Below are 19,633 nucleotides of genomic sequence, written 5' to 3' on the forward strand. Positions count from 1 at the left end.
GAGTAAATGATCATCAAATAAAATGCTAGCCTGCCTACAGCGATTGGGTCATACCATCTTTATAATGCGGGTGGCACAACATCAGCTCTTTGCAGGTGCGTGCCGGACTCTCAAATGTTCCCAAAGGCTTCCTCATCAGCTCCACTTCCATCTTCATGGAGTTAAGTGAAGCGAATACCTCCTCCATGCCCTCTGCTTCTTCCAGAGGCGCATCAGCCTGCAGGAAGTCTTCTATGTTCAGCTGAATCTCAGCCTCATGCTCGTCTTCTGCGGCTGCAGCTTCTGCGCTGGTTCCTTCTCTGTTGCGGTTGGAGTTTCTCCTGCGTTTCTTGCGACCCTCTCGAATGGGCAGTGGCTCGATCAGGGTGGCTGCTGGACCCTGACGGCAGCATACGTAAGAGTGAAAAATTCTAATCATAATTGTGATCTTGTACACATTTCATTTTAAAGATGCCGTTTGTAATTTATAGTGCCCCCTGTTTCCCGTGAGGTGAAAAGCAACCGTTGCCTTTTATGTTAACAATCTTCTGTCAAAAACATGCAGGCCTTGTATTGTGCTGCTTAAGGATGAAGCCGTGCCAAGTAGCACTGTTCCAGCTCAGCAAGGAGCTCATTTCAGGGCCAGAAATACGTAAATAATAATCCATAATTATGTAAATAAGTAAATTATGCTAAATGCTGCTAAATGCTGTAAATGTAAATGTAAGTAACTGCCCAAATTCAAGCAAGAGCAGAGTTGCAAAATCCTAAATCTTTGTTAAATTATTTTTTAATTGCATATTACATACTGCACCTTTAAAATCATTCACCTTTAAAGCAGTACCTAGGTGATGAATCAATATATCGGGCATACAAGATCATTTCCGGTAAGGACACATAATGGCCGACTCTGTGAGAATCCTGAGACATCTACAGATCTACCAGCTCCAGTTGTACTCTGTGATACTAAGAGGAGATCTGAACTCCATGTGATCCCTACACCAATACAACATTTGTCTGACTGTATATTTGTAATCACACCATCTAGTGTCACCCATATGAGGATGAGGTTCCCCTTTGAGTCTGGTTCCTCTCAAGGTTTCTTCCTTTACCATCTAAGGGAGTTTTTCCTTGCCACTGCTGCCTGAGTCACCTCAGACTTGCTCATTGGGGATAAATACATATACATACATACATACATACATACATACATACATACATACTTACATACACCCATACATACTTACATACATACATACATACATACATACTTACATACATACATACATACATACTTACATACACCCATACATACTTACATACATACATACATACATACATACATACATACATACATACATAGATACATACATACATACATACATACATACATACATACATACATACATACATACATACATACATACATACATACATACATACATACATACATACATACATACATACTTACATACATACATACATACATACTTACATACATACATACATACATACATACATACATACATACATACATACATACATACATACATACGTACATACATACTGTGAACTATATATATCTTGAATTTTTATTATATTAATTCTTTATACTTCTCCTTATGTTTACCTTCTGCTCTATGTTTATGTTCTGTAAAGCTGCTTTGAGACAATGTCCATTGTAAAAAGCGCTATACAAATAAACTTGAATTGAATTGAATTGAATTGAATAATAAGCGTTGATGCTCCTTTGTTTTTGCAGTGCATAGTGGGATTTTTTTATTACAAACATTTCAAGAATTTTGCAATTTAGAGAGAGAGAGAGAGAGAGAGAGAGAGAGAGAGAGACAGAGACAGAGACAGAGACAGAGACAGACAGAGACAGAGAGGGAGAGAGAGAGAGAGAGAGAGAGAGAGAGAGAGAGAGAGACTAGTGCCCTGACTAGTGAACTATGGTGCAGATTGAGACACACCCAAGTTGCCTTTAGAGTAACTGAATAAAAAGCAGTTTTTTTCCCATTAAACTAAAGATATCAAGTTCAATCACAAGTCCCATGCTGTTAAAGTGGGTCATATCGTCCCAGCATCCATCATCATCCATGTGCATTTATGGGAATAAATGAATAGCTTCCCCTTTTATTTTCAGAATTTTTAACCTCTGTCCTTGTTAAGAGGTATACGGAGTGAAGATTTCCACTTTTTCCTTATCCTTTGTAAACCCTGTGGCTGATAGGAGGTTATGGCATAATAAATCCTGCTCTAATGTACAGTACATGTGCAGAGTGTTAATAACACTGAGTGACAAATCTAACGAGGGTCTCTCATTAAACATTATTACGCTCAATATGGGAATATAAAATACATCATACTGTAAAAGTGTCACAAAATAGATCACCAAAGAGTTACGTGTAGGTCTGAAAAGGTTAATTGACATCCAGTGATTATTAATTGGACCCTTTCTATTCAGCTTTGAAATCCTGTCCTACATTATAAATGTAAAATCCCTGACATGAGCTTTAATAAGGTGTGAAGAGAAGATTTATGAAGGGCTTACAGGTAGTCCTGGTGGGCCTACAGGTCCTGGGTCTCCTCTCGGACCGACGGCTCCCTGAGAAGGGAAAAGAAATAAAGAGAAAGCACTAATTATTGCATCCGAACACCTCCCAAATACCCTGTTACCATCTGGCAGCAGGCTCGAAAGGATTATCCAGAAGATGAGCAGCAGAATTGCTTTCTCACATGGGTTGCACAAAAACAATACAATACAATAAAGAAGAGGGCTGCTATAAAAAATACAATGCCTTGTCTACAGGCACTCAGAGACCATCCTACACCACCAACACGGCATTCGTCACAGGAAAGGTGGAGAGAAAAGGAGAGTAAGAGGAAAGGTGACTGAATGAGAGAGATACAGTACAGTGAGAGGAAATGTGAAGGTCAGTGAGGATAAACAGAAGGTTCAGAATGTTCAGCATGATGAGGTGTGTGTGTGTGTGTGTGTGTGTGTGTGTGTGTGTGTGTGTGCGTTGAAGATCATAAGAAAACAAGGTACAAACCTCATCTCCTTTGGATCCCTTCTCACCCATGGCTCCCTGATAGTGATAAGAAAAAAGTTGAGTTCAAAAGTATTTGTACCCTCATTTCCAAATAACATCAATGGCAATGAATTTCCACTAGAGCATTTCACACACAGGAAATTTACTTAATATAAATCAGTCCAGTGGGGACACGGTGGCTTAGTGGTTAGCTCGTTCGCCTCACACCTGCAGGGATGGGGGTTCGATTCCCGCCTCCGCCTTGTGTGTGGATTTGCATGTTCTCCCCGTGCCTCGAGGGTTTCCTCCGGGTACTCCGGTTTCCTCCCCCGGTCCAAAGACATGCATGGTAGGTTGATTGGCATCTCTGGAAAAGTGTCCGTAGTGTGTGATTGTGTGAGTGAATGAGAGTGTGTGTGTGTGCCCTGTGATGGGTTGGCACTCCGTCCAGGGTGTGTCCTGCCTTGATGCCCGATGGCGCCTGAGATAGGCACAGGCTCCCCGTGACCCAAGGTAGTTTGGATAAGCGGTAGAAAATGAATGAATGAATGAATGAATGAATGAATAAATCAGTCCAATCATATTTGCCTATTCATCAGAGATATAAGGCTTTTTATTTCTGAACTTTCCAGTGTTTTATTAAAAAGTTTTGACATTATTTATGGACTCAGATTAAACCCAACAGATAAGCTAGTATCTATAATAACTTAATGATTACTACAATACCTTATGGTAGGCTGTGATTCTCACTGCTGTAACTATTGTTACACAGATGCAGCCTTCGGTATTTGAAAAAATAGTGAAAATATTTTCATATGTAAACAATTCGAACAACATTTCTGAAAGTAATATAAAAGTCAACTTTCTGTTACTTTCTGTTTTCTAGCACAGAAAAATCATATACACTTTTCACCTGAAGTGATCCTGGCAAAGAGTGTCTGATCACAAAACCCCATAAATATAAACAAAGAACTGCATATGAAAGTGCTACAATGAAGTAGTCTTGCTGAAGTAGTGAGTAGAAAGTTTGTCTTGTAGATTTAAAAATATATCTAGGATAGGAAAGCAGAGCAAAGACTGTCTGTGCTGCAAATAGAGCTAGTAATGTTCAATACCGTGTGTCACCAGGAAGCCTGCATTTGTGCCTCAATATATTCATTCATTCATTCATTCATCTTCTACCGCTTATCCGAACTACCTCGGGTCACGGGGAGCCTGTGCCTATCTCAGGATCTCAGGCGTCATCGGGCATCAAGGCAGGATACACCCTGGATGGAGTGCAAACCCATCGCAGGGCACACACACACTCTCATTCACTCACGCAATCACACACTAGGGACAATTTTCCAGAGATGCCAATCAACCTACCATGCATGTCTTTGGACCGGGGGAGGAAACAGGAGTACCTGGAGGAAACCCCCGAGGCACGGGGAGAACATGCAAACTCCACACACACAAGGCGGAGGCGGGAATCGAACCCCCGACCCTGGAGGTGCGAGGCGAACGTCCTAACCACTAAGCCACCGTGCCCCCCCAATACATTAATGTTACAAATTCCATATAATAACGCAGTTAGAGCAAGTAAATGATTGCATAAGCTTTGGCTAACAAGGGGTTTGTTAACACAGGGGCAACATTTAATGATGTTGTTCTTTAGCTGCTCCATGTACGGGGTCACCACCACAAATCATCCAATCTGCATATATGAATTTGGCACAGGTTTTACACCAGATGCCCTTCCTGACACAACCCTCCCATTTTATCCTGGCTTGGGACCGGCACTGAGAGTTAACCCCTCAGAGATTTGGTTGGTTCCCTGCCCAGGAGTTGAACATGGGCCGGAGCAGTGAGCATACAGTACAGGTTCCTACAGCTTTGTCACCAGGGAACATGAAGATCCACGTCAATATGATCAGTGTCAAGACCCAGGCAAGAGTGAAAAATCAAGTGAGAAACATAAAAACAACCTCAGAACATAGGCAAATATGTAAGTTTATCAGTACTTACAGAAAGTCCAGGAGGTCCTGGAGGTCCAGTAGGACCTGGAAGTCCAACAAATCCCTGTATGTCACATGAGAAATTTACATTATTAATCACTGAGACATGCAGATACTATATTAACACTAAAGTGTGTTACTGAGTGATATATTATATACTACATGTACCGAATCTCCTTTAGGACCAGATATTCCCTCATTTCCAGGCAAGCCTCGGTCACCTTTTTCCCCCATGTCTCCTGGAGGCCCAATGAGTCCGATCAAGCCTCCATGACCCTGTGGAACACACAAGGAGCAGTACTTAAGAATCTGCTGTGTTAGCAGCCATCTGTTCTCTGACATATATTTTCTTTTATCCAAAGCTGTAGCATGCAAAGCATATGAACCAGATTTAATCTGAAAATTTAGATTTTAAAATGTAGAGCATTATTATGATCAGCTCTGGCACTGCACTCATTACAAGTATTTTACCTTCTCTCCTTTGCTGCCTGGATCTCCTTTCAGTCCTGGCAGTCCGGCAGGTCCCTATAACAGCAAAAAAAAATGATTAAAGAGGAGGCTCAGTTTCCCACGAGCCTAAATTGATCACAGCCTAAATCAATCAGGAGCTGTACTAGATACAGTGGTGGGTCGATGACAGAGCGAGAAAACCGCGAAAGCTCCTACCATTGGGCCGGGTGGTCCAGTCTGTCCAGGGGGACCGTTTAAACCCTGTTCTCCCTGAAGAGGAAGCAGAAAGATTGATTAACCAAAGGCAGATTGATTTGTGGAAAGGTCTAGCCACACAGTTTGGGTGTGTTTTGATTAGTCTGATATTGGAGACTGTGTGTCATAGTGTTTGACTCACTGCAGGGCCTGGGATCCCACGTGGTCCCTCTGGACCAGGTCTTCCAGGTTGTCCTTGGGGTCCTAGGGGTCCTGTCTTTCCAGCTGGACCCTCTGAGCCTGGTGAGCCCTGGAACAAAAAAAGAGCCATACTAAAAATTCTGTGTGATACCTGAAGAGTATGACACAAATATACACAAAAGTTCACCTTTGCTCCGTTCTTCCCCTGTTTTCCTTCACTCCCTGCAGCACCAACATGACCCTGTGGGAAATAAAGCCAATCTCACTCTAGATATTTTCAAATCACTGGTTTTTACATAAATAAGACAATCAACAACTTATAATAAAATAAAAAAACGCACCCTCCGCCCTGGTGCTCCAGGAGGTCCCGGTTCTCCAGAAGCCCCTGGTGGTCCCTGTTGACAACATATTTATTTTTCCAGAACATTATTTCAATTTCATAATACTTTCCATATTTATGTGCATCAACATTACAATTTACAAACACTTACAGCTTTCCCAGACTCTCCATTATCTCCCTTTGGTCCTGGTCCGCCATCAATACCCTGCAGGTGACATTTATAGAGGCGTAAAATGCACCAACATGCCATGCTACAAAATAAAATCATTCAGTGCTCAAACAACACCAATGATCAGTGACAGTAGCTGGCATTTAAGGGCACTTACATTCGGACCTGCCTCACCAGAGGGTCCTGGGTCTCCAGGAAATCCAATGGGGCCCTATAGGGATTTAAAACATTTACTTACAGACAACTATGTACAGTATGCAACATTTACACAACAAGAGTCAACAAGAGTCAAAACCTTGATCGGATTATAGAGTTAAATTCATTGCTGCAGAGGTGCTTCTCTTCTCACAGCACAAAAAACACTGCAACCACAGTTTCTAGCCTGAAATGAGCTTATTAAAATGTATCTATCTGCTATCACACCGATGCCACTGTGGCGAATACAGTGTAATTAGCTCATAGCCTAGCTGTCACAGCACTAGCTGTACCACTCGTTTAGATCCCGAAGACTGTGAACTATTCAGCTAATTCCTGATTATTTCACCGCGATGAGGTAGATTTGCTTACTGTGACCTTGTGTCATCTACTGCTTAAAACGCTGTATAGAAAGGAAAGCTAGCTGGAGGCAGTAAAGATCACTCGTGCACAAAAAAGCTGTGTGAGGAAGAAAAGTCAGCTCAGATTGTGATTATGGGGCAAAGCAGGAAGCTGACACAGGCATAGTCCTGATTCTGATTAGTGAACAGAGTTGATTCAGCTGAAGTTCTTTGTTCTGTGTTTTACAACCATGATAACCATAAGGTCTATTTTACGATATAAACACAGTCGAAAAAGAAACTACAACATGTACTAGCAATAATGTCACTATTATAATACAATAAATACCACCAATATTTCTACTACTACTGTTAATACCTATTTCTACTGCTACCGCCACCACCACTATTTCTACTCCTACTAATACTATCAATACTCTTCTCCTCTTCTTCCTCCTTCTCCTAGCAACCAAAAGAGCATAACTTGTACATGAATAATACTAGTGCTAAATAAACACTAGTAACAATAGTGTTAAATATACATAAACTACTTATGACTGCTGCTATTCACATTCATACTAGTACATTTTTATTATACTACTTATTTTTATTGGTGCTACCATCACCACTACTACTACTATCAATACTCTTTTCCTCCTCTTCCTCCTTCTCCTCCTACTACAATAGCAACCAATAGAGCATAACTTTTACATGAATAATACTAGAACTTCTTATGACTGCTGCTATTAACCTTCATACTAATACATTTTTATTAAAGGACGTGAGCTGATAGATATGTTGATGTATAATTTTTTATAACACTGTAATTAAACTGTATTTTTTCCAGTACTTCACCTAGACCTGCTTACTCTGTCAGAAAATCAGCACATCTCTTTATCAGTACAATAACACAATCAATTCAACCGACAGTTAAATTCATTCAGGTTTTATGTGGAAATTACACAGGTGATGTGAATTGAAAACCCATGATGAATGAAGATCTAATGGCAGGAGTGAAGAGTCTCACCGGCTCCGCTCTGGAACTTACCGGGTTTCCTTTGGGTCCGTCCTCTCCTGGTGGACCTCGGATTCCTGGGGGTCCAGCGGCACCGGGGGGACCCGTGTCCCCTTTCTCACCCACGTCTCCTTTCCCACCCTGTGAAGCAGCACAAGTGAGAAGGTTACACGCTTATCTTGAAAGACAAAGGAGAACCTGAGCTGGAAGAAAGCGATAAACTCACAGGAGGGCCTGTTTCACCCACGTTTCCTGGATTCCCCGCCTCTCCGAATTCACCCTTAATACAAAACAAGGGGATTAATAAGGTAAAGAAATACAAAACACAATTTTTTTAATTTGTATTTTATAGCCATTAAATATACTTGCAAAAAAGTGTATAGCTTTGTTACGGTTTTAAGCACAAATGACTGCCTTGTCAGCAGCGCTGTTGTAATGAAAGATTTTAAGGTGTTATTCTGTAACTTGTTGTTATTTACTAAAGCATCGCTTCATTTGTGCTTTTGTTCATTTTATAAATGCATGAATGATAAATACATTTGTAGAATGTATACAAAGTACAAAAAACAAACAAAAAAAAATTGAACATTTATAATTAAACAATTATAAAATACAGTTTTGGTCCCATGTGTCCTAAACTTACGTTTTAGTTTTTTCCAAAAATTGTGTTTAATATTGTATTACATATCTAGAAAATATTAGCACATAATATTATAATTATTATATATTGTAATACTATTATAATTTGCCCGTCTTTGCCTACCTTTTCTCCTACTAAACCAGGCTGGCCAACTCCACCGGGCATCCCCTGATGACCCTGAAACCATGGAAAGACCAGAGTAACTCTCTCTCTCTCTCTCTCTCTCTCTCTCTCTCTCTCTCATGGCGAAACTGTTTAAAATGCCTTAACATGCGCTCTCTCTCTCTCTCTCTCTCTCTCTCTCTCACACACACACACACACACACACACACACACACACACACACAGACACACACCTTGCATTATACCACTGTTTTTAAGATGAAAGAAGGTATGATTATTGATTCCACACCACATGCTCTCCCTATAGACTTCAAATCCCATCATATTAAGCCGAAGCTCTGTATCAATGCCGCATTTCCTAAAGTACTACTGCATTTCTGCACAGCGGTGCTTGTCCTTGATCTGAGACTAAACTTAAATAAAGGACAGGTGAGTCTTGATACAGCTGCTATATTCTGAACACTGTTTAACTGCTTGTCTTTATGTGTAGAGCTTCTGTGTGAACGGATGAGCTGTTGGTAGATAAACTGCCACCTTTCCTACCGTCACTACACACTTCCTAGGCCATGACATTTTGCAGTATCTTTTGGTATGTAATGCAATACAACTATTTGCTCAAAATATTCATATCTGTATTCACTGTTAAACCTAAAGTGGGTGTGGCCTAATTTTTTAATTTTTTTTTAATTGTATTTTATTTAAATGGATGAACACTGTACAATCCATTATCTTTTCATCCCGAAAGATGTATTCATATTCTGTTACATCCTTACATCCCTACTTCCTCAGAGCTACCTGTCTCTCTTGTCTCGTCTCGTCTCACCACCATGCTGCAGACTTTTCAATTATTAACAAGCGGAGGATGTTGAGAGGTGGCCATTAACAGAGGTAAATATAACTCCCTCTCAAGGATGAGAATCTAATGCTGCTTAATCTTTCATAGTGCAGTAAATATAACTCACACCCAGAGATCATAGTCTTCGAGTGAATAATTCAAAATGTTCAAAATCGGGAAAAAAAAAGAAAAAAGAGAGAGATGAAGATACCGCGAGGTGAGTGAACATACTGCCAACATTAGCTAGGTAATTATATACGTTCACGGTGCATTAATTCCCTCTCCCCTACACAAACAGGGTGTATCTTATCTACTGTAGATAGATAGCATGCACCGGGGCTGGTAGGAGAAGATATTAGAGCCGAGGATATGTCGAATCAAAGGCTACAAAGAGCACTGGCCTTGTTATGAGTCACCTGGAGAGCAGGGTTATTATTTCAGCTCCAACCAGCTATCAGCGCTATCCTCCTGCCTCATGGGTGTAAATATATCCTATAGCACAGCACTGCAGGGGCACAAGGACACTTACCTCTCTGCCGGTGGATCCCACAGGACCTCTGGGACCGGGTTGTCCTGGGGGGCCCTGATGAAATGTGGAAAACACAGGTTTTTATCATTTATTATGCATCCAATCACATTGCACTTTCTCCTTAGGACTCTCCTTGGCCTGACCCTTTTACTGACAGTCTCACTCCATCTTTCTATTTCATCAGCACTTCTTGCAGTCGATGTCAGAAAAGTGGTTTTCAGTGCACCTCATCATCGCTCGCTGACACAGCGGTGACAGACCATTGCGAGCAGCCTCATTTTCCCTCCTACATTCTTTTTATTTCTGCTGCTCTCGACATGAGTTTTAATGAGCACCATCTCACCTGTCTTACATTCCTGCAATACTGAACTTTTTTTCTACTACTCATCAATTCAACCTGTCCAGTCTATTACAGTAGCCCAAGCCTAACCTTAATCAAACCTATACCCAACCATTTGTACTGACTCTAACCCAACCACAAGCCTAAACCCAACCATAACCCATTTCTAAACATAACCCAATATAAACCCTAAAATTAGTCTAAACCCAAACCTAACCCAAATCCTAAACTTAAACCATCCTGAATGCTAAATCCAAGCATTAACAATGCTAATTGTTTACACATAAACAATGTGTAATGCTAATCCATACACTCTAACCAGGGAAGTGGTAGCTCAGAGGTTAGGGAGTTGAGCTATGGATCAGATCATGTGTTCATATCCCATAACAGCCAAGCTGCTACCCCTGGGCCCTTGAGCAAGTCCCTTAGCCCTCAACTGCTCAGTTATATAAATGAGATCCTAACCCCAACCGCAAATCCTTTACACCAATCCTAATCTAAATTATTACCCCTAAACCCACCTTCAACCCTAACCCTAACCCTAAATGTAACCAAAATCCTTACCCTAACCCCAACCTTAACAGCAATCCTAATGCTATCTTAATTACTGTTAGATAACTATTTTTCTTTTTAATATTGTTTTATTAATGTTTAATGTTATTTAATTCGCTGGTTTGAATTTGTATGGTGACCTTGACTGACTTCAAAGGTGCCTATAGATAAAATGTATTATTATTATTATTATTATTATTATTATTATTATTATTATTATTATTATTATTATTAATTCTAACTGGAACCTCAACCCTTAAAACTTTCTCCAAATAAAATCCAAATGCAAATTCTAATCCTAATCCCTAATTCCAAACACCAAGTCCAACACCAACCCTTTCAAATCTCAGACAAATCTCACCCAGTAAAGCTTTTAGTCCATGAGGCATCTGACTGCACACACTGAATTCTAACACTCAATAAAAATGATACTGACTCTGCAAGAAGAGAGGTGGAAAATCCAATGATCTCCACCATGCACACACTTCGCAGCAGGATGCTCTGGCTTTGTTTGGCCGTCTGATTTTGATGTACTTTGTCTAAACCAGCTTTTGTCAAACTGCTTTTTTGCATTCCTTCATGCCTGACAGGGCCATGCGAAGCCAGCCACAAAGGAGCATGCTCATTAGATGGTCCAGGCTCATGGTAATCTGATTAACAGCTGTCACAGTGCCTTCCTCCTAACCATCAATGCATCTCTCTATCTTGCTCTCTCTTTCTTTCTCACTGATGTCACTATTCCTTAAGAGACCCATCACACACTTCTCCATTTCATATCCCAATGTACCTCTTTTGCTTCTACCATCACTCTGGGGACATGGCAGTCTATAAGAATGATTGAATCCTGGTTTTCTCCTCTATAGCGGTCTATTAATACTGTACATCAACACTGACGTTTGGTTTCCACAAATAATAAATGTTTTGGAACCATGTGAGCACCATAAGTAATGTCTGATAACCTTTACAGAAGGATTACAAATTATATCTTGGCCTGAAAAACGCTAGTTCTTTAAAGAATATGCTAATTTATTTACTAGTGACTGAACATGCTAATTTGTTTTGCTTCTAGATCTCATTAAGATACTGGCTCTCATTAAGAGACTTCATTTGAATTGCGTTCTCTTTTCTTTTTGAAACATGATTCATGCCTGATTGCATCCGAATTCTGAATATGCTCAACATACCTCTATAAATCCGTTTAATAATTATTTCTTATAAACGCTTAAAACTGTTGAGATAAATAAAAATAAATGCGTAAAAAGAAATCCTGACAGACATTACTCAGATTCCTGAAGCCACTTCCTCATAACACAAGTATCCAAATTGCGTAGACATGTTCAGCTAAATAATAATGTAAGAGGCGGAGCTTAATGAATTTACATTCATCACGATTGACAAATCCAGCAGCTCCACAGAGACTGAAGTTTTTCTTCTAAACAAACATTTTATTTTGACTGCTGATATTTGATGAATTACTGATTTACTGAATTGCTATGACGCTGTAAGATAAGGTAGTATTTATGAAGCTACATGAACCCTACATGGTCCCTTACTAACAAAGACTGGAACGTTTATTAGTGGTTATTTCTGACACCTGAGTCAAGTGAATCAATATGCTATTAGCATACGGTTAACAACAACTGGCTTTGTAACTCACAGGTATGCCAGCATTATGGAAACTTATAACAACCTTATGGCACTGTAATTACATGTATACTATCTTTTGGACTAAACTAGAGTATTTTAATCAGGTGTATCAGGTCACAAGGTGTCATAACTATAGTACACTTAGCTGCAAATCCAGTTGTCTTAGATGAGCCTTATGCCACTTCACTCAGGTGTTATGGCAACTTGACAAGCAGTGTGTAGGACAACTAAGGCATGTTGGAATAAGGTTTTGTATGTTTATGTTGTCTGTTATAAAGTGTTTATATAGCGATATGATATAATGTAATATCCATAATACAATTAAATTATTGCTCATAACATTTATAAGAAATAATATTGTATATGATAGAAACATTTTTTTTATATAAAAGTAGCTTGATTCGTTCTTGATTAACCCATACAAGGTGTATGTTATATATGTTGTAAACAGAGCTGGTCCGTTAAATTCATTTCTAAATAAGGTTCATTTCCATTTAAAGCAGGAATAAAAACATTAATCAGAGATAGAGGATGTATTTTTTACCAGTGGTCCAACATGACCGCTCTCTCCCTTCTCTCCTGGGGGTCCAGGCATTCCCTGTTAACACAAAGGTACGGGTCATTAGAGTCGCTGTATGAATTACACTTACTGCAGACCATAAAGATTCTGATGGATTCCTTTACCTGCAGGCCTGGTGGTCCGGTGGCACCTACAAGTCCTCGAGGTCCTTCATCACCTTTCTGTCCATTCATACCCTGTTGGCCTCGGGGCCCTGGATCCCCATCCAAACCCTAAAAGAGATCAGTTCTGACTTTCAACTGCTGAGCTGTTTTGCTTTGAGTTCATCACAGGAAGAAACTAAAGTCTGCTCACATGTATATGCATTTGCCACATAATTTGAACACGTTTGTATTTGCCAATCGCAGGGCACACACTACAGGCAATTTAGAGACCTCATTCAGCCTACAACACATCATTGTACTTACGTCTGGGTACTCTGGTTTCCTCCCTTAGTCCATAGAGAACATGCAAGTCAGAGCTCAGAATTGAACCCCCAACCCAAAGGTTATTATATATTATAATTATTTACAATATATGCATATGCAGTAGTTTATTATGGTGGATTTACCTGTAGCCCAGGTGGTCCAATAGGTCCTACACTTCCTGTTGGTCCTGGGGGTCCCTAAGAAACAAGAAACAATGTTCTGATAGTTTTGTCATTCTCCTGATGACAAAATTGAATCAATATTTTTTCACTCAATAAAATGAAGTCATTCTTACCGACTCTCCTTTGTCCCCTTTGCTCCCTTTCTGGCCTGGACCTCCAGTTTCTCCCTATAGGAACCCAGGCACAGGTTTGTAAAATATCAGTTAACATTAGAAAAACATAAAATGAATTGCAGTATGTGCAATTTTACCCAATATACACACCTTATCACCATCCTCCCCAGGTGGTCCAGGTGGTCCAGCAGGTCCTGGTAGGCCGAGTGGTCCTGTTTCTCCATCGTGCCCAGCAGGACCTGTAGGTCCTTTCTCTCCCTGTGGGTGAAAAACAAAGAAGTTTGAGCTGAAAAAAAAACAGTCTGGCTTGAACAGAATTCACCAAGTATGTATGGAGTTCTGTTAGGTTCTTACAGGTTCTCCCTTCTCGCCCATTGGTCCAGCGGACCCGATTCCTCCAGCACGGCCAGGGAGACCAATCCCACCGGCTGGCCCCGAGGGCCCTCTCTCACCAGTAGCACCCTATGGAAAGATCATGTGTGATCAATGTCATCTCTGATATAATTTTAGATCCTATCTCTACTGCCCTCTCTTACATCATTTTAGATCCTATCCCTACTGCCCTCTCTGACATCATTTTAGATCCTATCCCTACTGCCCTCTCTGACATCATTTTAGATCCTATCCCTATTGCCCTCTCTGATATCATTTTAGATCCTATCCCTACTGCACTCTCTGACATCATTTTAGATCCTATCCCTACTGCCCTCTCTGACATCATTTTAGATCCTATCCCTATTGCCCTCTCTGACATCATTTTAGATCCTATCCCTACTGCCCTCTTTGACATCATTTTAGATCCTATCCCTACTGCCCTCTCTGACATCATTTTAGATCCTATCCCTATTGCCCTCTCTGATATCATTTTAGATCCTATCCCTACTGCCCTCTCTGACATCATTTTAGATCCTATCCCTACTGCCCTCTCTGACATCATTTTAGATCCTATCCCTACTGCCCTCTCTGACATCATTTTAGATCCTATCCCTACTGCCCTCTCTTACATCATTTTAGATCCTATCCCTACTGCCCTCTCTTACATCATTTTAGATCCTATCCCTACTGCCCTCTCTTACATCATATTAGATCCTATCCCTACTGCCCTCTCTGATATTATTTTAGACCCTGTCATTACTGCCCTTTCTGCCACTATTTTAGATACTATAATATTGCCCTCAATGACATCATTTTAGATCCTATCCCTACTGCCCTCTCTGACATCATTTTAGACCCTGCCCCTACTGCCCTCTCTGACATAATTTTAGACCCTGCCCCTGCTGTCCTCTCTGACATTAAATTAAACCCTGCACCTACTGTCCTCTCTTACTCTTTAGACCCTGTCCCAGCTGTCCTCTCTGTCATCGTTGATTTTGTTTCCTGCTCATTGTTTTCATACTGTTCCTACTAATCATTCAGACACTGTTCATGACGTCCACTTTCATATAACTTTAGACATTCCTTTTGGACACAGAATCTTAAAGTCTCTTCCTGTTGTCCTCCCTGACACCATTTTAGAGACTTGCTCACATCATTGACTTTAAGTCTTGCCATCTCAATGTGCACTTACAATTGCTCCTGCAGCACCAGGAGGTCCTTGTTCACCTTTTAAACCTGCAGCACCCTAATAACGCACAAAAAACACAAACACAGTGAATAATTCAAACAGCATGAAACATTGCTTGCCTACAGTGCTCCTGCTATGTATTCTCAAGAACAATTTCTACTTAGTGCATACTGCCAATTCTGCTGCCTGAGAAGGCTAGATCAAACGAGTTGGGGTGTGTTATACCGTGGAGCCTGGCATGCCTCGACTGCCTCTAAACCCACGGCGCCCAGCAGGACCACTCTTTCCAGCAATCCCCATGGGGCCTGGATCACCCTAGAAACCAGAAAACTCATAAAAATTGTTCTGTTTCAACACAAGCTAACAGTTTGCTTCCTTGTTGAAAGTCATTAGGAACATTTTCCAGACCTCCTGGGATTAATAATGGATGTGGCTTGTTTGTAAGCAAACGACTGATAATGATCATACTGACAACGATAAATATTGAAGTGGTGCTCACTGACCTTGGAACCTTCTTTGCCTGCTGTTCCAGGTAGACCTTGCTCTCCAGGAGGTCCCGGAGCCCCAGGGTGACCTCTGTCCCCGTTTGGTCCAGTCTCTCCAGTTTTGCCCTAAAATAAAGCATTCAAAATTAATTTAATATCTAGGAAATGACAAAGTGTATTGTTGGAAAGGTCTTTTTTATTCTCACCTGTGGTCCGACCACTCCAACGGGTCCTGGTGGTCCTGTTTTCCCTTGGAATCCCTGCATGAAGAGATGCGATAGTTATATACATCAAATTCCCAATGCAATTATTAACCAGGCTGACTTATGCCTGGTAGAACCATTCTGACTTCCTACTCACCGGCTCCCCCCTTTGGCCTGGATGACCTGGCAACCCGTCTTTTCCTACAGGGCCCTGAAAAATGATGGCAACAACTTAGTACAGAAACACACTGACCCCTCTCAGAGAATTCTGCAGCTGTAATGACGTGTAAAGCCTACATTCGGTCCCTTGGGTCCTGGATATCCGTTTTGTCCCTGGGGTCCTTGAGGACCCTATGACAAAAGAGCAGAGAAAAAAAAATGAACACATTTAAAGTTAATGTTGCCATTTTTTGAGCGGTTCTACACTGATATGAGGAGTAAAAATTCAACACTTACAATTTAGAACTGAAGCATGTTAATAATCTTGGATCCTTACAATATAGCACATTTACTGTAAGAATGCATAAATAAAAGAATTAAACTTTAGTACGGTCTTTAATGGAGAACATATACCTTGTCTCCGGTGGGACCTGATGGGCCGTCGTGGCCAGAAGAGCCCTAGCAGAACAAAAGAATTAAACAGTAGAAACTCAGCATGCATTTGAAACATTTTTATTGGAAAGCCAGCCTTCATCAAAATTTCACAAATCCTACATTTTTTATAGAGTTGCAGTGTAGTGTACGAATTATTTAAACCACATATGATCCAGAGTAAAAGAGAGAGGTGTTGATTTTCCTCACCTTGGCTCCCGGTGCTCCTGTAGCTCCCCTTGGCCCTCGGCCTCCACGTGCCCCCTGCGGCAAAAGTGACGTAGCCATAAATCAGTTACTCAATGCACAGCTTGACCTTATTCAATGCTATTTCAGAAAAAAACGCTCTAGATCCAGTTTCCTAAAAGCAACTAACATTTAATCAGTAGGCTTGCTCTACCATGGAATGATTTTGGGGAAATTTAATATGTTTGGGGTGGTAGAGGTGGATATTTGTGAGATTTTCAAATGCACTGTTCAATACAGCTTCTTTATTGTAACAAATGCCAAACAGTGCATAATTTAATATAGGATATTCATATTATATTATAATATTCTAGTACAGTTATCAGTTACGGATCATCTCGAGACTGAAATATTTTTTAACTTTTAATGACCTGGAGAAAGTCATTCATGCTTTTATCACCTCCCGCCTTGACTACTGTAATTCATTATATTTGGGTCTTCCTCAGTCATCCATTGCACGCTTACAGATGGTACACAATGCAGCTGCGAGACTCTTGACCGGGGCAAAGAAAACAGATCACATTACACCAATTTTAGCCTCTCTTCATTGGCTTCCTGTCTATTTTAGAATTCAATTTAAAATGTTGTTGTTTGTTTTTTAAAGCTCTTAATGGTCAAGCCCCATCTTATCTCACAGATCATCTTATTCCTTCTTCATCCACCAGATCTCTAAGATCTTCTGATAGAGCTCTCTTGGTTGTCCCTCGTTCACGCTTAAAAACAAAGGGTGATAGGGCTTTTTCTATTGCGGCCCCCCGTCTCCGGAACCAACTTCCACTGGACATTCGCCTTGCACCTTCCAGTACAACTTTTAAAGTGAAGCTGAAAACATATTTTTATTCCCAGGCATTTTAATTGGATTTTGTCTATGTTCTATTGTTTTATTGTATCATCTGTTTTGTTTATTTTATGTTTAGTTTTTGACTTTGTTCAGCACGTTGGTCAGCTCTGCTGTGATAAATGTGCTATATAAATAAACTTTACTTACTTACTTACTTACTTACTTACAGTACAGTATATATTTTATTGTATATAACATAAGTTGACTCTTGGTTGGTGCAAAAGAAAAGTGTTTGGAGTTTAAATCTCAACGATGTCAAAGCCTTCCATGGTCAGGAGTCCCAGGGAGAAAACTGTCCGTGCTCTGAGGGCAGGAACAACGGCATTGATCTCTCTCCTGTCCGTCAAAGTGATTCTCGCAAATCACAGACTTCTATAAGCATCTGGTATGTACTGTATGCATGTTTTTAAACGTTGAGCCACAAGATTACGTAGACAGATTACGCAGACAAAGACGGGGTCATATTGAGTGAAAGGGCATGGCTTGTCATTGGTATTCGAATTTACCTCACAAGCATCAGAAGGCTCTAAAAGTGATAAACTGCTCCTTTTAACTGCAGAGGTCATCAGAGACTCGTGTCCATACTATTATTCTATTATTTTATTTTAGTAGTTTTTATTAATATATTTTCGATAGCGTGTGTGTGTGTGTGTGTGTGTGTGTGTGTGTGTGTGTATGTAGAGCAATTACACTTACATTTGGACCTCTTTCACCTGCTGCACCTGCTGTACCTGCAGATCCCTGCAAAGGAAGAGGAACAAAAATGAGTACATGAAAATGGCCACACACACACACACACACACACACACACACAAACCTACAGACACAATTTCGTTTCTGATTCCCTTACCCTCTTCCCCTTCTCTCCTGGCATGCCTGGCACTCCTGGAAAGCCGACAGATCCCTGCAGGCCAGAGCAGAGGCTAATCAATTAGTGTATTCCTCTCATTAATCTACTTCTAAATTTAATTAAGCACAAATTAACCTCAGAAATCACATTACCATAAATAAACCAAGCATTAATTGTTGTCTTTGATAACCTATTAATGACACAGAGCCTTTAATAGGCATTCATTTGCACTGGTGTAATTGATAATATTGAAATATTAATGTAGCATTAGAAAGACATTTCAGTCATGGCTCATCTCACGTTGCCGACAGCTTTTTTCGGGTTCGTACACGGGCTAGCATGAGCAACAGGCTTACCTTTAGGCCTTGCCTTCCTGGATAGCCGGGTAACCCAGGGACACCGAGTTTTCCCTGGAGAGATGGAAGACACCAAAATGGGATGAATTAATGTTTATTATTGAAAAACTCTGCATGGAAAATGTCTCCGGTGTTTAACGCTCATTACTCCTACACCAGAAAGCTTTTTTTTTAGTATTATTTACCTGAAGATAGAAGCCAAAGACTTGCTGTTGTTTACAGCTGCTATAACATACGTAATAGCAAGAATGAACTTGTTTAACAAAGATTTTTTTTTTTTTTGGCACCGACCGAATTCACAAAAAAGGACATTTAGTTATAAGTATAGGAGGATTTTTTTAAATGTTTTAAATTTAAGATTTAAAGATACTAAACAGGTTTATTTGATATTTGAGCTTAAGTGTCTCGATATATATATTTTTTCTTGATATATGTATACTTAGATATATACTTAGATATTTTTTCTTGTTAAAGAAATCAATGAAATTTTAACTGTCATCATAATCTGAATTGCTTTAAAATACAGAACAGCTAGCAGTCTTGAGAAGCATAATATACAGACTAAAATTCTCATGAAGTCTTCGGTAGCATGCGGTTAATTTTGTAATAGCTGTGTGAAAGATATTAACCTT

The 19,633-nt window shown here is 40.2% G+C and overlaps 1 protein-coding gene across 2 annotated transcripts in view; it reads right to left on the bottom strand.

Moving 5' to 3' along the window:
- col5a3a (collagen, type V, alpha 3a) overlaps positions 1–19,633 on the bottom strand; it is a 92,973-nt gene that overhangs the window by 14,947 nt on the left and 58,393 nt on the right. For both annotated transcript variants that reach the window (XM_060897129.1, XM_060897128.1), the window contains 34 exons: positions 19,631–19,633; positions 19,002–19,055; positions 18,646–18,699; positions 18,492–18,536; positions 16,919–16,972; positions 16,691–16,735; positions 16,415–16,468; positions 16,275–16,328; positions 16,121–16,174; positions 15,933–16,040; positions 15,655–15,744; positions 15,433–15,486; positions 14,220–14,327; positions 14,016–14,123; positions 13,866–13,919; positions 13,714–13,767; positions 13,268–13,375; positions 13,128–13,181; positions 10,045–10,098; positions 8,681–8,734; positions 8,144–8,197; positions 7,951–8,058; positions 6,524–6,577; positions 6,349–6,402; positions 6,199–6,252; positions 6,045–6,098; positions 5,859–5,966; positions 5,678–5,731; positions 5,483–5,536; positions 5,180–5,287; positions 5,022–5,075; positions 3,036–3,071; positions 2,534–2,587; positions 55–379 (listed from right to left, as the gene is read on the bottom strand). The exon at positions 19,631–19,633 is cut by the window's right edge and continues 105 nt beyond it. In XM_060897129.1, coding sequence (XP_060753112.1) covers positions 55–379; positions 2,534–2,587; positions 3,036–3,071; positions 5,022–5,075; positions 5,180–5,287; positions 5,483–5,536; positions 5,678–5,731; positions 5,859–5,966; positions 6,045–6,098; positions 6,199–6,252; positions 6,349–6,402; positions 6,524–6,577; positions 7,951–8,058; positions 8,144–8,197; positions 8,681–8,734; positions 10,045–10,098; positions 13,128–13,181; positions 13,268–13,375; positions 13,714–13,767; positions 13,866–13,919; positions 14,016–14,123; positions 14,220–14,327; positions 15,433–15,486; positions 15,655–15,744; positions 15,933–16,040; positions 16,121–16,174; positions 16,275–16,328; positions 16,415–16,468; positions 16,691–16,735; positions 16,919–16,972; positions 18,492–18,536; positions 18,646–18,699; positions 19,002–19,055; positions 19,631–19,633 — 2,434 coding nt within the window. The remainder of the gene's footprint in view (positions 1–54; positions 380–2,533; positions 2,588–3,035; positions 3,072–5,021; positions 5,076–5,179; positions 5,288–5,482; positions 5,537–5,677; positions 5,732–5,858; positions 5,967–6,044; positions 6,099–6,198; positions 6,253–6,348; positions 6,403–6,523; positions 6,578–7,950; positions 8,059–8,143; positions 8,198–8,680; positions 8,735–10,044; positions 10,099–13,127; positions 13,182–13,267; positions 13,376–13,713; positions 13,768–13,865; positions 13,920–14,015; positions 14,124–14,219; positions 14,328–15,432; positions 15,487–15,654; positions 15,745–15,932; positions 16,041–16,120; positions 16,175–16,274; positions 16,329–16,414; positions 16,469–16,690; positions 16,736–16,918; positions 16,973–18,491; positions 18,537–18,645; positions 18,700–19,001; positions 19,056–19,630) is intronic.

Source organism: Tachysurus vachellii, chromosome 21 (genome assembly GCF_030014155.1).
Source record: "Tachysurus vachellii isolate PV-2020 chromosome 21, HZAU_Pvac_v1, whole genome shotgun sequence".
NCBI classification, from domain to species: Eukaryota; Metazoa; Chordata; class Actinopteri; order Siluriformes; family Bagridae; genus Tachysurus; species Tachysurus vachellii.